The following is a 20,791-nucleotide window of genomic DNA, read 5'->3' as shown; positions in this document are numbered from 1 at the left end:
AAAAAAAAAAAAAAAAAAAAAAAAAAAAAAAAACACCAAAGGAAAGGAAAAAAAGAAAAATAGAGAAACATAGAAATAGAAAAAGCAAGATATTTAAGAGATTGTGACTACAGGTGAGAACTAAATCATGCTTTGTGAAGGATGATTTAGAATGGGGATGTTTGGTCACAGAATAAAGTATTTATGTTACATTGGAAGGATATTACAGTTATTTTAAGCATATGTGGTAGGATAAAATTAGGGCCAGAGGGTAGAAATAAGAGACTTACCGATTACAGCTTATATGAAGACATTCATAACATCGTTTTAGATTGAGTAGGTTACCTCAGGAAATACTGAGCTTGTTAATATTGAAGGTTCAAGTGTACACAAGATGACCACTTGGATGTACATTTTCCTCAAACTTATGCTTTATTTACTTAGCTCTAGTCATTCAACTTTCAATTACAGTAGATATGTTTGTTTTGAATAAAATGAACTTTTTATTTCATGTATTCTATTTTTAAAAAGCAGTCAACATTCATTTGCCATATCCCACAGATTTAGCCTTCCTGGTGTACCCATTACTTCCCTTGTCAGTATAATCCATCTGTGATCACCTTCCTTTTGCCTACCCAATTTCCTTTAGGATTTCTTTTAGTGGGCATCTGCTTGTGATATTCTCTCACTTTTTGCTGGGCATTTAATTCCAGGTTGTTGCTGTTGCCTTACTTTCACAACTTTATAGATGCTATTTCATTCTTTTCGGGCTTCTGTCAGAAAAGACTTACTCCTACTCTTCTGAAAGCCGTATGTCGTTTTATTCTTTTTGTTGTTTCTTTCTTGAGTTTCTGTAGTCTCTAGCAGTTCTAACTTCTGAGTGACCTCTGGGTCTGGTTCTGCTGGCCATTTTGTCTTTTCACATTAGTCTTTTAAAATTTCTTTTTAATGTGTCTTATTTCTTTAAATTAAATGCAAGGTATTTTGTGTAGAGCAGTAGAGACTGACGTAAATGTTCAAAGCAGGAATATCTATCCTTCTGTCAAGCTGTTAGTGTGTGGCTATTAGTCAATTTAGTCAGCATTTGTGGTAAATTGGGCTTTGTTGTAGCCATGTTTATTTTCGTTGTACAGCAGACTTGAAATTTCTCCAGTGGTGGGCTGGGCCCACCAATCTTTACCTGGGCCTAAAGGATAGGATGGTTTGTGTCCTTCTTCCTGTGGCAGACAGCTTTTGCCTCATGTTAAAGCAGGGTTACAGTTTTCTACATCTTAAGTGGAAGTAGAGCTCTCTGGTTGTTTTGAAGATTTGTCTATTTTTATTATTATTTTTAGCAGTTTTACCATGATGTGCCTAGGGGTGTGTATGTTTGTGTGTGTGTGTGTGTGTGTGTGTGTGTGTGTGTGTTTTGGGTTTTTAGAGTATCATGTTTCAGCAGCATATTGTTCATCAGTTTTAGAAAATTCTTGGTCAATATCTCTTCAAATATTGATTCTACTCCATTTTCCTTCTGTCCTGGGACCTGAATTACACACATCAAGCCTTTTACTATGTCTTATATATCTTTTACAGTGTTTTATAGTTTTCATAATATTTTTTTCTTTTTCTTCTTTAATTTGGATATTTTCCATTGGCCTCTCTTTCAGTTCCTGAATTCACTTTTCTGGTAGGTCTAATCCACTAAAACTGTCTATTAAATTATTAACTTCATTCTATTTTTCAGTTTTAAGATTTCCATTTAAATTTTTAAAAAATTTCCATTTAAAATCAATTTTTGAGCATATTTGATTACAATTATTTTAAAGCCCATGTCTGATAACTGCAATATCTGAATCACACGTGGATTTGTTTCTAATTTCTGTTTTTGTGCATGTGTGTGTGTTGGTTTTTGGTCATTTAGTTTTATTTTCTGCCATGCTTGATAACTTTCAGTTGAATGATAAATACTGTGTATGAAAATAGTGGGGTTTCTAGCTGATATTGCTGCCTTCTACAGAGATTTTATTTATTTATTAATTTATTATTTATTTATTTTAGCATTTGAGAAGATCCCCTTGGTATAGTTGAGGCTAATCTAGTTATAATTTGTCCTTACTCTTGTGATGTAGATTTTCCAAGGTGTGAATCAAAAGCTGAGCTTCTCCTCTTTGGTGAGACTTGCACTCCAACTTTTGTCTCCTCAGAATCATGGGACTGATAGGTTCTCTCCCTAGCCTTTAATCTTTCTAATATGTATTTTTTTACTTGGTTTTTCTGTGTCTTGTCTTGAGTTTAGCCTGTTGGATATAAGAAAATGCCTTGAAGGAAAAATGCAAGTAGAATGTTGGCCTTAACCGTCCATGGCACTTTTCTCTAGATCTTGGTCCCTCGCGTCATAACTGGTTAATTTAACTCTGAACTCCATTTTTGGTTTCCTCAGCCCAGTATCACTGCCACAGTCTCAAGAATGCTGCGTTTGTTATGCCTCTATGCCCAAGCCTTGAATCAGCAAACATCCCAAGGCAAAAATAGCTGTGAATGCAGTACCCACTTCAATGTGATTTCCTTCTCTCCAGGATCTTGGTCCCTGAGGTCCTAGCTGCAGGTTGTTCTCCAGAGCTTTCAGATTTTGTTTTGTTTTGCTTTGTATTTTGTCCAAGTTTTATAGTTATTCTCAGTGAATGAATTCATCTGGTTCTAGCAACTCTGTCATAGCCAGAAGCAGAAGACATTTCCTTATTATATTCTAAATCTGAGTCCTTGCCCATCAAGTCTTGGCAATTCTTATAAGATCCTCTTAATTACCTGTGTTCAAGCCTCAAATTCACTTTCTCACACATATTTTATGGGTTCGCATATATTTGAGTCACAGTTAACAGCCGAATTTATTGTTTTGTAAGCTTTGGTTGACTAGACAATTAAGATCATTTGCTTATATGTTATAACTCTAGGAGAGTTGAAGATCTTGGGATTATTTATTTCCTATTCTTTTATCTTCTATTTTCCAACATTCTTTAGCTTAAAATGTTAGTCACCTCTACAACACTCTATGCCTTCACTTCCATCAGCACAGTTTACTATCACTTTAGCTCTCTAGAACTCAGCTTAAAATCCATTTCTAAAGAGTAGAAAAAACAGATTAACATCATCATGAAAAGCAAATCTTCACACTTAGAATACAGATCAGTGTACATGATTCCTACTGGAGTTTGCCCAGTTTGGATTAGATAATGTCCATAATGGAGCACTCTTCCAGAGAGGCAAGTTGAATACAAATTTAGTTCAAATTACTGTAGTAAACAATATATAGTAATTGAACAACTAAGCATAGTGATACACAAATCTAGGTTAACTAAAAAATTCTCTTGGAAATAAATTACAAACTGGGTTCAAGAGAGCTGAAGTGATAGTAAACTATGCTGGTGGAAGTGAAGACATAGAATGTTCCAGAGGTGACTAACATTTTAAGTTAAAGATTGTTGAAAAATAGAAGATAAGAGATTAGGAAAGAAATGAAAATGTGTTCGTGTTGGTATTATACAGTTTTGTTTTTGTTTTAAGACAGAGTTTTACTCTGCTGCCCAGGCTGGAGTGCAGTAGTGTGAACTTGGTTCACTGCAACTTCCACTTCCCAGGTTCAAACAATTCTCATGCCTCAGCCTTCCGAGTTGCTGGCATTACAAGTGTGCACCCCCATGACTGGATGATTTTTATATTTTTTGTAGAAATGGGGTTTTGCTATGTTGGCCTGCCCATGTTGGTAAGGCTGGTCTTAAACTTCTGACCTCGAGTGATCCGCCAACCTCAGCCTCCCAAAGTGCTGGGATTTCAGGGGTGAGTCACTGTGCTTGGCTGTATTATGCAGTTTTCAAATTTCTGTTGGAAATTAAGAAATTTGAAAAGTCATATAATCTAAGTCTACATTCAAAGACAACACATGTAGTGTGGATTGGAAGAAATAAGTAATTGGGGCTTAGTGAATCTTTTCAGAAAGAAATTGTAGCATAGTCACCAGCTAAGTGAGGTAGTAATGGACATAAAGTGGAAGAAATTGATTAATACTATAACTTGCAGAATCTTTCAGTGGAATGGTGGAGCTGAGGGCAGGAAAGAGGTTATGAGAATAAATACAATGAAGATAAATACCATTTTTAAAAAATGCCATATAAGGACATTTAAGCTTAGAAGGTATCAAACAGTATTCCTGCAGATAATGGCAGGAGAGAAATTCATGGCAGGGAGTATAAAAGATTTGGGTGCTATCTTTGCCTTATCAAATTTCAGGGATGAATCTCCTTTTCAGATTAATTTATTCATTAACACATTCAGCACATTTGCTGAAAACATGGATAAAGCATTGCGTTCATGGTTTATAGAATTATATCAGATGATCCTTGATCTTGAGGAATTTATGTGATAGGAGTGATGAGATAACACATGAATAATTAGAACAAAAAGAGAATATGGCCAATTTAGTTTCTGGCACGTAGTAGGTGCTGAATCCAGGTCTGCTGAATGAATGAATAAGTGAATGAATGACAAAGGAAGGCCATATAAAATAGAGTTGAGAAGAAAAGTTATTTATATGTAGAAAGGTCAAAAAAGTCTGGGTGCGATGGCTCATGCCTGTAATCCCAGCATTTTGGGAGGCCGAGATGGGAGGACTGATTGAGCTCAGCAGTTTGGGACCAGCCTGGGCAACATGATGAGCTCTCATGCTTATGGAGGAAAAAAAAAAAATAATAAAACACATTAGCCAGATGTGGGGTCCACACCTGTAGTCCTAGCTACTTAGGAGCCAGAGGTAGAATGATTGCTTGAGCCCAGGAGGTCGAGGCTGCAGTGAGCTATGATTGCGACACTACACTCCAGCCTGGGAGTCAGAGCAAGACGCTATCAAAAAAAAAAAAAAAAAAAAAAAAAAAAAAAAAAAAAGGAAAGAAAAAATAAAAAGGCTTTTATAGAGAATATGACAGCTGAGGAAGACCATAAATGTAAGATAGGATTTAGGATTTAGATATGAGATTGCAGTGAAGGACAATTCCTGGTTAACAGTGTAAGAAATTGGAAGCCAGAAAGTTCAGGGTGTATAGAGCCCAAGGTGACATTGAAGCATGAAAGGGGACATCACAGAAAGAAAAAGCTGAGAAAGTAGGCTGGAACAAAAGTCTGGAGGGCCTTAAATGTACCAACAAGTTTGGTGTTTATTCAGTTAACAATACTTAACATTAGAAAGATAATGTATGAATAATAAAGTATTTGAATCCCTTGAAGAGATATGGTTAGAGGTATAAAAAGAATTTATAAGACTGAAGAGAGGAAGAGAAGAGGAAGTTTCATCTGGGTGTATTTGGCAATTGAGACTGTGAAGCTCCAGAGTAGAAAAAAGAAATAGAATTGGGAATCAAAGATGTTCATAATACAGAGGTGTAGACATGAACCTCCTTCAAGTGCTGAGGCTCTTAATGAAAGGATTCATGTTACTGAGCTTGTACAAGTAGAATGCCATTATTTCACTATCACCCAGAAAAAAAATCCATTGCTATAATTATAGCACTTAATTGTGCTATGTAATATGAAATTCCTTATTATATCTTTTCACAGGCAGCAAGTAAGAACAGGTAGAAGGCAATTTCCTGGGAAAAGTGGTCTATATTTACTGTCTCCATTTCTACATTTTTCATTCCTCTCTCAGTTCACTGCAGTCTGGATTTTGTCTCTCATTTCAGTAGAAATCACTCTCATTAAAGTCACCAAGGACTTCTTAATTGCCAATTCCAATGGCAGTTTGTTCAAACATCATCTCCTTTGGGAAGCCTTCCTTAATGTCACAGAAAGAGCAGGAAACCCTTTTACCTGTGCTGAGCCTATCTCCGTCATGGCACCTACCACAGTGTATTACAATCATTTAAAGCTATGTAAATTCCCTTTCAACTGTGATTTCCATGAGATCAGAGACTATGTCTTATTCAACTTTGTATCCTCAGCACCAGGTATGGTATTGCCTGAATAATTAACAAATACAAATAATAAAGCTCCCTCTAAATTATCTCATTCAATCATCTCTGCAGGATATACTTTTAGATAACATACTGAAGACTTTTTTTTTTTTTTTTTTTTGAGACAGAGTTTCTCTTTGTCACCAGGCTACATGGAGTGCAGTGAGGCGATCAAGATTCACTGCAATCTCTTTCTCCTAGTTTCAAGCAATTCTTCTGCCTCAGCCTCCTGAGTAGCTGGGACTACAGGCACCTGCCATCACACCCAGCTAATTTTTGCATTTTTAGTAGAGATGGGGTTTCACCATATTGGCCAGGCTGGTCTCAAACTCCTGGCCTCAGGTGATCCATCTGCCTTAGCCTCCCAAAGTGCTGCGATTACAGGCCTGAGCAACTGCACCTGGCCAAGACAAAATACTGAAGATTTCTAAATATAAACAGAACACAAATTGTCCCAAGAACTTCCAAATAGAACTGGAATAGAAACATTTCCTCTGAGAACATTACTTTTACCTTTCCTTGTACTGTACATTATTTGTAAATCGTTAAATAATTAATATGTATTAATAAAGCTGAAATGTTTTACAATTGGTCTTGTCTCTCACCCCCCTCAACCATTGTCATAGTTCATTATCCATACTTCTTGTGACACTATCATGTTGTGGTTTCACTGGGTAAGGACTGTTTTGATTTACCTAAATATTTTAAAGTGTCTCTTATAAGATTCCAAGATAAATAAGAATTGATAAAAATAAACAACTCCCATGAACAAACTTATTTATTTCTGATTTTATCTAACATGGTTTTGTCTAGTAATATAGCTCATGGTTAAGTAATATTCCTCATGGTCAATAAAGAAATTCAGTGTTTTATTATTCCAATTGTTTTGCCAAATCCTTACATCTTTGAAATTTAACATGTGAAGGCCACTCTTGCCTATATTTTTGTAAAAACATACACACTACTAATCTCTTTTTAATCCAATTTTGCAAATATTTTGGAATTCACCAACCTGGATACATATGACAGTTTAGAGTTATTTTTGGTTCTTTCTCTTCCTTTTGCTCCTTTATTGCCAAATTGTTTCTTCTTATCATCTATAAAGCTCACACTTTTTATTCTTTTCTTTAATTCTGGTTAACATTTGCCTTTTCAACCTCATCCTTACCTGTCTTTACTTCTCCTATCATCTTGTTCATCTATTATTTTGACCATTTTACTCTGGTGAAAGGTCTTCCTATGACTTTCCTATCATATGTAGAGCTATGTGTGAATAACTATACAGGTGTCTACATATGCCATGAAGATAATCATCCAGATAATCCTTGGAAAAAATTGAGGACAGCATTTAGTAAGGCACCAGGAGAAATAGGGCTGTCATCTTTTAAGAAAGTTTTTAAAAAAAATCAAATCAGTATCAAATACAGTACAAATTTCAAGAGAACCAAAAGCTTAGAGTCTAAGAGGTAAAGTATTCATGTTGTCAGTTCATTACTACCCCATCTGAGTTTATAATTTCCATGAGGAAACTTGATACATATTATGAATTTAAATAACAATGACAGTGTATAATCATGTGCTAACAAATAGTAGAGACTAAGCTTCAATGATCATTCTATGAGGGTTGCTTGGGGTGGAACCAATATACATAGGTGGAGCTGAAGTCTGAAAACAATGATGTCTTGATTTGGTATTGCTTGTGATAAATGTCCCAGTCGCCCAAATACATTATTTATATATATACCATATTTTAAAAACATGTGTATCAAACTAATTTCAATATTATCATTTAAATAAAATATACTATGAAATAATAAAATATGTGACCAAAGGAACCTGTAAATGCTTTGTTCTAAAACTACTATTATTTTGGTTTTTGCTATGAGATTTTCAATTTAATAATGCTGAGGATATTTATTTTGAGAGAGGTTAAATACAGGTACCTTTTAAAATTATGTTTTTAGGAATAGATTAATATTTAAACATATTTGAATTTAGTTTCTGATTTTTCTTTAACAAAAGTCAATAAAAGAAAATTATTTGGATGATTACCCATTTGTTGGTAGACGGTATTAAAAGACATTAATCATATATATAAACAACATTTTTTAAATGTCAAATTAAATGTCAAAAATTTTCTTTTTGAAGTGCTTTCTTTGATGCTTATAAACAACCATGCTGTTATGCTGGGGCAGCAGTAATGGAGGTTCTGCTTTTGCTCTTGAAAAGGAGCGTTGGAGCATCTCTGGATTTTAGATACATAGGAAGCCCTTACAAAGACTTTGCAACAGACTAAAGAAAAACAGAGATCAAAATTTGGTCTTTTAAATAGTACCTCATCATCGTTCCTAATGGAAACTTTTCTTCTAATTCTTTTTTACTTCTTATAAGGTATAAACTATGCATATATGACAATGTTTGCTAGCAAGAGAATCATAGAGAAGATATGCAGAAAATAAAATTTTTAGGAAATAAAATATTCCTTACAATGTACCTTGAAACAACAAAATGAACAATTAAGATGCATAAATATGAACTGGCTGTGCATTTACTTAACTTTAAGGATATCAGAATTAATCTTTTACAAAAAACCACTCATTCTTAAAAGCAAAGTATAATTGTTTGCCGCAATTATTTTAATAAATATATTTCTTTTCCAGGATAAATTTTAAACTCAGGAAAGCCAGGACTGGAATTGGAAGAGTTAAAAAAACACGAAGCAACAGTAACTCTATTTAGATAAGGGGATAGATGGGTGGAGCAAGGGAACAATACACTAAAGTACTTTTCTTTCTCAGATCTTGGTTCAAATTAAGGTTAAATTCCAAAGGAGGATGTGTTTTCCCCATATGGAGTCTTAAAGGACATTCCTTTGTTTCCAACTTCCCAGAGAAGATATATGTTAACACAAACAAAGCATTTCATAATAAATTTAACTTTTATAGAGTGACTAATGCCCTGTGGAGATAAGGCGGACTCTCAGTTACCTGTGTTTAATCCAGGCTGAAGAAATTATGCCAAGGGCACACTGACAAAACTTTATTTCTTCGGAGATGGCAGTAACTTGGTAGGGAGCAGAAAGGGTCTTGGTTTTAAAAGTCTTGTTGGAATGACTCTCATTCTCACTGTGAACCCGTTTAGCATTTATGTACTTTGGAAGGACAAAGAGGTGAGGTAAGCTTGCCAAAATTTGAATCTGTATTTCTGGGAACCTGTTAGTAGGTCAACTGTTACAAATGTAAGAGGAACTGCAAAGGAGCGGTAAATACTAGAAATTTGGGAGTTGGCCTGCAAATAGCTTTATTAAAGCTTGCACACTGTTTCTTCTTCTAGATCTCAGGTGAGGTGACATGATATTTAAAATGCCACAGAGTATCACTATTTCTCAATCCAACCAGGCTTGGGTGCAGGTAGGGTGGGAGGTAGAACACCATGTAAAGAGACAACTGTTTTCTGCTAAAAATATTTTACAATTAACAGACAGAAACAGGGATCTTTAAACTTTTACTTGGAATCTTGCTAACAATAATAATTTATTAATCTCTCTCTCCTAAGAAAGACACATGGTTTATTTACGAAAATAGTACTTATATTTCCCCTTTCCCTTTCTTTTGTCTTTATGTTATTATTAACTAGAGGCCTAATTGTGAAGTCCTTATTCTTGCAAAATGTCACTGAATTTGTGGTTAAAGTCACTCATTGAATATGCATCCCTTTTCCATGTGCAATTTCTATTGACTTCAATTGAAGAGTAAAAGTTAGTGCTGTGGCATGTGAGGAAGGAATTCCTTTTGAGAAAAGGAAAGAATCTATTTGCCTCAGTCATATAAAACTCATCTGACTATACATTATACAAGATTTAATTTATTTTTTATATTTATAAATTTACCCTTGATGAAAGATTTAGGCAATCTATATAAAATTTAAATAAAATAGAATAGCAGCCTCCCTTCTCCATTCACTAGAAAATGGAAACACAGACATAGAACAAACTTGATTTTAGTTGCTGTATGAGAACTTTCGTAACACTGATTTAGTTTATCAATCTGCAGGTCACTAATATTGATTTTAGACAAAATTAACTATCACCACTTATTTTACACTTCTCATACTTTATAGTGTTCAAGTTCCTTCTTGTGCTCTGAATGTTATGAAAAAACACCTTTCATCTCTTTATGTTAGCCAGTGCTAAAAGAAGATAACGCTTCTGACTCTGGACTACTAGACAAGGGCAACGAGGTTTCTCTTCTTGGGCTATGTAATGCCAAATTCAAAAATCAGAAATTAATTAACTTTCCCAAATTTCAGAAATTGATTAATTTCTCAGAGAGGAACACCACAAGGGGGCAGGTGAATCCAGGCTAGGTCCTAGGTAAGAGGGTCTCAGTATTGGGAATCCTGGTCAAAAGATAGGGAAAGGTTAGGTGAGAATTAGAAACAACTCTAAAGATAGTATTTCTTCATGAACATAAGCATTAGATCAGATCACCCAAGTGCAATTTTATTGATCACATCTCCAAAGACATTAATTACAATACACCAAGAAAATAAGTGAAAGATACCAAACCAGTGTAAATAGTCACATGCTGAAAGTGCTTACTATGTTTAAATTAAGAAGGCCAACGGGATAATTTTACCGAAAATGAAAAGACTGTATGTGAGAAGAAATCCAAAATTTACTACAGAGCAATTGGGGTAAGGTTTGAAGATAAATTACAACCAGATAGGCTAAGTAGCAAGTAATTAAAAGATGACATAAGAAGATATCTTTGCTTCAAGGTGATTTTAATAATGAGCAATTTCATAACAGAAGCATAAACTTTGAATAGAGCTATGACAGTTTTTTTTTTTGAACACAAAAATTAAGAAATTAATTTAAGGCACTTTAGGAACGAGACATCTGCTGTTTAAAAAGATTAAAGAGTCTGTTTTGATTTTCATTCGAAATTAAACTTACCCTACCAATAGGAGGCAATAATTTATATTTAAAAATTAGTTCTCCTAAACAAATATTTTAAAGTTGATACCAGATATCTCCTGTGAGAATGTCAATGACGGTATCTTCTATGGCCAACATGTATGTATACCTTCTATGCAAAACAGCCAGGATGAATTCTGTTTGGCAAAGCTTGAAATTATCACCAGTTTCTCTTTTATACTTCACTAAGAAAATACATTTAATTATTTGATGCGAATAAACAGTATATTATTTTATCTTTTATACATTAACAAAATTAAACACACAGAATAGTGTAGGTTATGAAGTACACAGGTTTTGGTGGCTGTTATTGGTAGTTTCCATTTCATTTCCAATAGCAATTATAATCTTTCATATGAGCTCTTAAGTAGCTTCTTCTATTTATGGTAACACTAAACTAGTATGCCTATTTTTAAAGCAAAACTCTGGACTGAAATGTGAATGCCTATTCCTATTGTACTTCAACAAACGCTGTTTATTGCCAAATTCACTCATTTTTTTCATTATATGTATATGCATATATAAACACATACATACATAATATACTTGCATACACATTAACTCATGAATACATACATACATGATGCAGTCCATTGGTGGTATTTTAGAGCACTCTTTCTCCTCTTTTCACTCTGAATTCTCTTCTCTTCCTTGTCTTTCTTTACTCCAAGTACTTGCAAACTCCTCATATGCTTTGTCCCCTTAAGGACATGAAAGCAGCTTCTGCAATGCTTGAAATAATAATGCTTTGATTTGTTAATGTGAAAAGTTGGATGGCTTTTAAAAGCTGACCAGTCCAGGGTTATTTGCACATAGTAGACATTCAATAAATATTTGTTGATTTGATTTATTCTAGGGTAAAGAACTGAGTAACAACTCTTTTTGTCTTCACTGATGTGCTATGGTTGAGCCTGTGTACAAATCCATTTATGAGCAAATATTAATGGTCATGGTCACTGAAGATGTTTTAGAGAGAAAAAAAATCTAGATCTACAGGCTGTTAGAAATAGCAGTGATTGGGAGCATGTTTAATAAAATACTCTAAGTAGTTATGAAAGAATAGATGACATGTACTGTAAAATAGGAGCTTACTAAAGAGCATTCTGGATAAATCATCTGGAAAGAAAGTGATTATTCCAAGAGTTTTGCATTTTTGTTTCCATATACTAAGGCAAAGGACCTTTACATTTAAAAAATTAGGGATAATATATTGGTTATAAGATTTAGTGAGTATATATATGCTACATAATATTTCCTTTGGTAGATTCTCCTTTGCAATAGTCACAAAAGTGTTAATGTATGGCTTTATTGACAACTGAGAGGCTCTGAACATAGAGCATGAGATTTGTCCCAAATTTCAAGCAATGTACAACCTTTAAGGAGTTACATGCTATACTCCTACCATACAAAAGAACATAATTATTTCCCTTTCTGGATCACCAACAGTAAAAACTGTTTCTGAGCTTACAACATGTTAAATTTTGGCTCAAGGCAAATTTATAACAGCAAGGTTTATGATAAAATCTGTCAAAACATTAACCATGATGCCACAAGTTTCAGCTCTAAGCAGAAGCAGATAGGGAAGCTGTATGGCTGACAACCTGAACAGCTTAGGGATGGATGCACATTTGTAATTCCAGCTCTGAAAAGTGCCTGCTTATGTCACGTTATAAATGTTTTTCAATTCCTCTTTTCTCATTTTTCACAAATGTGAAGGTTTTACATAAAGAGACAATGATTTAAGTGGTTTCAAAGCAATTAGAGATCCTACAATTAAAGATATAATTCTAAGTACAAAGTTATTAGTCAAGAGGACTTTAGATGTTCAAGACAAGAGCTAGGAATCAATAGTGTTTTCATTTCTTCTGTGATGAATCTCAAGAAAAATCAAGTATGAACACAGGTAGTATCTTAACCTTTTTGCTACTTTAAGACAAATATGATTTCTTTGGTCACATGCTAGCATTTAAGCAATATTCATCTATGTAATTTTAATTTTCAACATGGAAAATTAATGCTGGCAGTTTTGGTCTCTTGTTCCTTCATGGTAAAAAAGCTATATTTCCTGGAAAATTATGAGTAAAACACAATTACTCTTATCAAAAGTAAATCACTCTGCCAGCAGTCAATTATAATCAAGATAGTTAACTGTGTATGAGGTACATACTAGAAACAGTATTGGAGAAGGACATACTATATTGAAAAAAGTAATTTGATTAGACACAGCCAGGACAGATTTATGAGAGGAAAATCTTCTTTAATGAACTTAAAGTGTGTTAATGTCATGGTCATACAAGTAATATGCAGTGAATATTCTTTGTTTTTTGAGTGTTTCAAAAAGTGTTTCAAAGTCTTTTTGAGTGTTTCAAAAAGACTTTGAGACAACTGACCTATTTGTTAAAGAATGACAGGCATGTTTTTAAGCTTTAGGAGCATCATTCAACAAATTACATGATGAAAACTGGCAGAGTCTGAGTCAGAGACAAAATAATATTAATAACCAAATATCAATTTTTGAAGCTGTAGTTTGATAGGTAATACTTGTGCATAATTTATTTTTGCTCTCACATATCTTAAAATATGACTTGGGTATTGAAAGAATAATATGTAACCAGAAAGTAAAATCTCAAGAAAGTATATCAAAGTCATAAGAACTTATATAACTTTGGTCGTTTGTAGAAAATGAGGGACCACTGAATTTGAAATCACGATTTAAAGTAGATGCAGCAACATGAGAGGACATCCAAACAATTTACACTGGTTTATACATTGTTTTCATTCTCCTTCTCCTTGCCTGAATTTGGACAAACAATGTAGTTATCACTATTGTTCAATAAGGATTTAAATTGCCTATTTTCTCATAGGGAAATTTTGTATAAACTTTGTAGTCAACAAAATAAACCCAGTCTTCAGTTCATCAAGGAGTAAAATTTCAAACTCTGGACTGCAGAGTACCAATATTTAACAGTACACAAGAAGTGCGGATTAAAAGAACAAACCAAGGCTGGGTGTGGTAGCTCTTGTCTATAATCCCAGCACTTTGGGAGGCCAAGGCAGGAGGATTGCTTGAATCCAGGAGTTTGAGACCAGCCTGGGCACTATAGGGAGATCCTGTCTCTACAAAACATTAAAAAGAGAAATGAGCCAGGCTGATGGTGTGTGCCTGCAGTCCCAGCTACTTGGGAGACTCAGGTGGGAGAATAACTTGAGCCAGGAACTTAGGGCTGCAGTGAGCTATGATCACACCACTGTACTCCAGCTTGGGTGACAGAATGAGAACCTCTCTCAAAAAAGCAATAACCACCCACTCCCCCAGCCCCCCAAAAACAAAAAAAGCAAACCACAACACACACACAACCAAACCAAACCAAAAAAATTTAACAACCCCAAAAATCCCTACAACCCTTCACTTTAAATTGGTTAATTGATTATGGTTAAAAGGTTACAGTATTTAGGTAAGTACAATGTTTTACCTGGTAATGTGCCAGGTGCTAGATAATTTGACATAATTGTATATTTTAACATCACTGTTATAGGAAAAATATTTAAATTTTAATCTTTTCATGTCATATTTTTAGAACAGCACATCACACAAATGTTTAGAAAGTTAAAATAGTTTAAAAATTTAGGTTTCATCATTAAACAAGAATGATTATTCATCAAGTATTTACCTGTACAAAGAAATATGAACAAGACTGAATTTCTCATCTTCAGGAGCTTGAATTCTAATGGGAAATAGTAAAGGAATACTGAAAAGAAGAGAAAACTTAGTAACTGCCCTAATAGAGAGATGAAAAAAGAGCTATATGGCAAACGGAAGGGAGATTAACTACAACTTGGTGATGGGGTGGGGGTAGGGAATTAGGGAAAGCTTCATGTAGGGGGTGGTACATAAGTGTTCTTGATGTATGAATTGGATTTAAACAAGCGAAGGTGGATTTGACTGAGTAGGGGGTTAAAAGAGCCAATGAATCAAACAGTGAAAATATAGGGAAGGAACGGAAATGATAGTATGTTATGAATAAAAGTCACTTTTATTAACTTTCTTGCCATTCATAAGACAACAAAATGTGGCATAGAACTTCTTTATATAATCTGGGCAACTGGCTCTATAAAAAATGCAACATGGGCCCAGAGAACTTTCCTAAAATGTAAAGAAAATAATATCTGCCATATAAAACTAACTATATTTCTTGAAAAGTTGTTGCAATTTATAAAAGTTTTTTATTTATAAAAGCAGAAATAAATTATTGCTGTGATATAATTGAAGCTTTAACTGAAAGGAAACTTGTGATTTAAAAAGCTTTTTCTCACTTCTTTTTGACAACGATTACATATTCACATTCCTACATCCCTCTATGTCACCTAAATAAAATTATACAACTACTCTTTATAATATGACCACAGTTTAAGATGCAAAAAGCAAATCTAATTTTGCAAAATGCTCAGACTATAACATACTAAGACACTAGTAATCAGTATACACACTCAAATAAAGTGTAATTCTTCAAAGAAATAACACTGAGATATTTTATGTCAAATTATTATATCATTGCTCAAAATATATTTGAATTTTATCCCACAGAAGTATCTTCAGAACTGGTTTATGAGTTAGAGAAGAAATTCTCTCTCTTGTCTTTCAGTCACTTGGTTTTTAGACTCAAGATACTATTGTTAGAAGCAACATGAAGCAGCTATTTTAAAGAAAAACTTGTTCTTAGAAAGCCAATGTGTACCTAATCTATATGGGCCTGAGAGACATTCTTTGTGACATTATCAGGAGGATCTCCCTAAGCAACAAAAAACATTGTCATGGACGAAAAGGGCCACATGAGATAAAGTATACATGACTGGTACATTTGGCAATTCTCACCTTTTCAAAATATTGTACAATTATGGTTCCTCTATTTTAGAAAAAGTTCCTAAGTTTTAAAACAGGTATACTTTTTGAAGTTTCTGTCACAGTAGGTATGATTTTTGAAATGAAAATTACCTCTTAATTTTGTTAGTTCACTTTGGTTTATTTCTTTACTTTTCACATATATATTTTAAAGGCTACCTTTTTAGGGAGCAGTTGGTTTAGGGAGGCAAGAGCATCTTAGTTGTATGAAGACATATAAATTATATAATCTTAATTATAAAACTAAAAATGTTGATTGCTGCTGTTTTCTAAGTCTTGCCTTAAATGGAGCCAGTGTTAAAAGTTCGTTAGCTAGAGCTTAACAACACAATGGCTTGAAGGAATGGAGTTACCACACAAGTGTTTAAATTCCATGCCGGATCCCTAGCTACAACGGAGAAAAAAGTTCAAACAACAAAAACAGAGTTGCAAGGTCTGAACTTGTGTGTCACGGATACCTCTTACTCATCACCAGGCAGCACTTATTCAGGGCAACCAGGCCCTCCCACGCAACATGGTTAATTGAATAAGGATTCTGAACCTTTTGGCTGCAGATAAACCAAAGCAGCACATGGCTCATAACTCAAACATTTCATTTTAGGCAGCTGTCAATTTTCTTGCTCAGGCTAATTTGGATTATTCAATCATTTTCTTTTCTTTAATGAAAAACTGCTTGTAGTTACTGGTGGGGACAAAGAGCTCCAATTATGGATCTTGGAAAGTAAATTTACTATCTGCTCATTTTAATCATGCATACAAGTGATACTAAATTCAGAACATTTTATTAGCAGTGCAATTATTTCTCTCTCTTTCTCTCTCTCTCTGTCTCTCTCTCTCTCTCTCTCTCTGTGTGTGTGTGTGTGTGTGTGTGTGTGTGTGTAAAGATTTAATAACATTCAATCTTGACTACTGTTTCCTGCTATGATGGACCTGGTAGCTCCTGCAGTAAGCAACTGAAAATGTTAGAAAATGAAAAACATCTTTTCAAATTCATCAATATGTTGGCAGTCAATAAAGAATACTCTGAGGCCCAAGCCTAAGTAAAATGGAATCCTGAGTGGTAAGTAAAGTACAAAAGGCAAGTTTCACCTTGAAAGCATTTGTCTTATCATAAGGTAAAGTTGAGCTTGGGTTCTCGTGGCCTTGTAATGTAGCCGGGGACAAAAGGACAAAGCCAGAACCCATCTGGGGAGAGAAATCTTGAACTCGGGCTATGAATGAAGGATAAAAAAAAATTTCCCCTATGAATTTTATAACCATAGGCCAGCTCTTCTGTGGATTTTCAACCAAAATTAACATTACCTAACTGGCTTAACAAAAGTCAAATGAAGATTTAGAAGTGATCCAACATGTTTCCAAGTGATTGGCAGAAGCAAATGCAAAGCTCTATGGAGGAACCCACCTTTAACCCAGGCTTTGAAAAACTCCATAGAGAATAATTCTAAGAAGATGTAAGCTCACATTAATGAATCACCAAACATTTAAAGAAGTAAGGCAAAATAAATATGGCTAGTAGAAATAACAGAAAAAAAATTAGAGCAGCAAATTCTTGACATGTCAAAATTATCAGAAATTAAGAATTAAATACATATATTTAAAACGTATAAGAAAATAAAAAGGAAATTAAAAATATGAGACAGGAACTCTAAAAATGATCATATGCTTTTGGGTATGAACAAAATATAACCTCCAGAAATGAAAACTATAATAAGGATATTTAAAACTCACTGTATTTCTGCTTCCAGACAGAATAGAATAGTTTGTGATAGACCAGTGTGCCAACCAAAAACCACTAGAAAAGCTAAATAAAGTACAAAAAACAGTATTTGTTTAAAAGTATTGAAGAGGGTTTAAAATAAAGACCACTAGGAGAACAACAGAGAGGTAAACTGATGATCTGCAGCTACTTTTCCCCTGGAGGCATTTGCTGGTTCTGGGTGAAGATGAGGGAATTGATAATGTGGGCTCTGTCCTAGCAGAAGAGTGCTTCTAGGAATAGGGAAACTAGCAAAGCTTTGGGCAATTTTGCAGGGCTGGAGTGACAGAATTGGAGACCTAAAGGGCCTGAAACACATATCTAGTTCTCCTTTCAAGATACTTGGCAAATTCTGACATGTCTGAAGTGAGAGATTAAAGAAGCTAAAATGAGAATTTCTAAAAAAGCTCAGTGAAGATATCACTTTCACCACTGAAAGCCCTAGTGAACTATGCAACAAGAAAGGAGGCAAACCAGAAAAATGATCCTTATTCCAACTGGAACCCAGCTGCAAGTCAACACAGTACCTTACTGGATAAAGGTGACTGGGTTTCATTCAGTCATACCAGGAGAGTAAAGGATAAATCTTCTCTGGAGGAAGACAAAATCATCTGGAGGTTCAGGTTATATTACAGTCAATCAAGAATTAATAGGCATGCCAAGAGACAAAACAGACAATAGAGAAAGACTCAGACAAAATTCAGATATTGGAGTTAATAGGCATGGATTTAAAAGTAACTATGATCAGTATGTTCAAGAAAACAGAGGCAAACGGGGAAGAAAATGATTTAGAAAGATGAGTATTTCACTAGAGAATCAGAACATACAAAAAAGAAAAATGAAATTGTAGAATTTAAAAATTCAAAACCTAAAGTTAAGAATTCAATAGATGGCTTTCAAAGAGGACAAGCTTAGTAAAATAAAAGACAGGTAATTAAAAAAATTCAAAATTGGCTGGGTGTAGTGGCTCATGCCTGTAATCCTAGCACATTTGGAAGCTAAGATGGGAGGACTGCTAGAGACCAGGAGATCAAGACCAGCTTGGGAAACCTGGCAAGACTCCATATATTTAAAAAAAAATCAAAACTGTTGTACATAGAATTAAAAAAGAAAAAGAATGGAAAATATGGGAACACAGTGAAAAGGTTAACATATATGTAACTGAAGTCTCAGGAGGAGAAAGAGATATTGACTAAAGATGTCCTAAAATTGACAAAAGATGAAGACAGAGATTTACTAAGGTCTCTGAACTCAAGCAAGAACTATAAAAAGAAGACCACATCAAGGCATAAAATGAAACTGCCAAAAAAAAAAATAATAAAGTAAAACAAAAAATGTAAAAAGCAATCTGAGAAACAAAAAAGTTTACTTCAAGGAGACAATAAGACTGATAGCTGATTTCTAAACAGGTAAGAGAGAAGCTAGACATTAACAGGATGACATTTTAAAAGATCTACAGAAGGACCTACACTATCGACTACCTTGGAATAACACGGACCAGATTTATCCTGCTACTGTCCTTAAGAAACTAAAAAAACAACAGCAATAAAACCAACACCAACACCAACCAAATAAAAAGCAGTAGTGAAAATACATGAAACAATGTTTTTGAACTTTGGACAATAGACAGTCCAATACGGTGAATCAAAAAATGAAGTGAGCCTTATGATTGCCCCAGTTTATTGTCTGGAGAATTTACAGGGTGTGGAGAGGGGCAACGAAAACAGAGCTTGGAAGTCTCCCTGAGTTGAGGACACAGAGTTGAGAATCTGGGGACACCAGGGAAGACAGAATTTACAGCTCAGAGTACTGGAGAGGAGAAATTCTAAGCAGAGGAGAGGGTTGCACAGAGAAAGAGAGAGAAAGAGAGAGAGAGCACACATGCATAGGAGAGCAAGTGAGTAAGCTCTGGAGAGTTGTAGAGCATTCCTTGAGTCTTCCTTTGAGTATTGAGCAGCACACATATGTCAGCGAACTAGCAAGGCCAGGGTAAAAACCACCAGGAAAGAAAAGGCAAAACAATGACCTAAACTCGCACATGATTAGGAATGGTTTCTGTTGTAACAAATTGGAGTAGATAAATCATATACCACAAAGAATATAAGGTAATATATTCAGAAGGGGATTGCCTTGATTGTGTGGAAAACTCTGCTCTAGACTAGCTGTTTTGGTCTTGCCTATCAAAGTAAAAAAAGCCTTAAAAGTATCATACTGTTTCCAAGTAACGTAACTGCATTCCTGAAGAAAACTCAAAACATTTTAAAGAAATACAAAAATATCCAGCACTCAACAAGATAAAATTTACAGTAACTGCAATAAAAAGTTGCCAGCATGCAAAGCAGAAAAATATAACCTATGGTAAGAAAAAAATGAATCAATAGAAAAGACCTGTAAGTTACACAGATGATATAATTAACAAACAAGAACATTAAAACAGTTACTACAGCAATCCCTTCTTCTCAGCTTGGCTGATGCATTCCAAGACCCTCAGTAGATGTCTGAAACCAAGGATAGTACTGAATCCTATATATATGTATTTTTTGTATATGTACATTTCTATGATAAAGTTTAATTTCTAAACTAGGCATAGTAAGAGATTACACATAATAACTAATAATAAAATAGAACAATTATAAAAATATACTGTAATAAAAGGCATGGCATGTGAATGTGGTTTTTCACTCTCAAAGTATCTTATTGTACTATACTTACCTATTTTCAGACTGTGGTTAGTTGTGGGTCACTAAAACCAAGGAAGTAAAACCACTGTATATGTTTTATGTTCTTGAAGATAATGTAAAGCATGAACAAGTTAAGGAGAGCCATAAAAAATTTTAAAAACTAAATTCTAACTTATAGAGATGAAAAATACAACGTCTTGAAGAAAAAGGCTCTGGATGGATTAACAACACATTAGACACTGCAAAAGAAAAGATGAGTAAACTTGAAGACAAAGCAATAGAAACTATCCAAAATGAAACAGAGAAAAAATGAAAATATAATAAAAATATAGTTAGATGGAATGAATAAGATCTAATTTTTGTACAAGATGATATCTAGCACAAGATGATTACAGTCAATAATTATTGTATATTTTAAAATAACTGAAAGAATATAATTAATTGTAATAAAAAGGATAAATGCTTGAGGTGATGGATACCCCATTTACCCTGATGTTACTATGCACTGTATGCCTGTAT

General features: G+C 34.2%; 1 protein-coding gene across 2 annotated transcripts in view; it reads right to left on the bottom strand.

The window, feature by feature from the left end:
- Positions 1–20,791, bottom strand: part of MIPOL1 (mirror-image polydactyly 1) — a 373,668-nt gene that overhangs the window by 3,276 nt on the left and 349,601 nt on the right. The window contains exon 13 of one of the 2 annotated variants that reach the window (XR_001826007.2): positions 11,516–11,666. Coding sequence is in view for 1 of the 2 variants with exons in the window: in XM_017530847.2 (XP_017386336.1) it covers positions 11,621–11,666 (46 nt within the window). In the remaining variant the exon portion in view is untranslated. Of the gene's footprint in view, positions 1–11,329; positions 11,667–20,791 lie in introns of those variants that run through there. The other variant, XM_017530847.2, reaches the window with a different exon arrangement.

Source organism: Cebus imitator, unplaced genomic scaffold, assembly GCF_001604975.1.
Source record: "Cebus imitator isolate Cc_AM_T3 unplaced genomic scaffold, Cebus_imitator-1.0 Scaffold69, whole genome shotgun sequence".
Taxonomy (NCBI): domain Eukaryota; kingdom Metazoa; phylum Chordata; class Mammalia; order Primates; family Cebidae; genus Cebus; species Cebus imitator.
The sequence above is the reverse complement of the archived record's forward strand: the minus strand, read 5'-3'. Positions and strand labels throughout refer to the sequence as shown.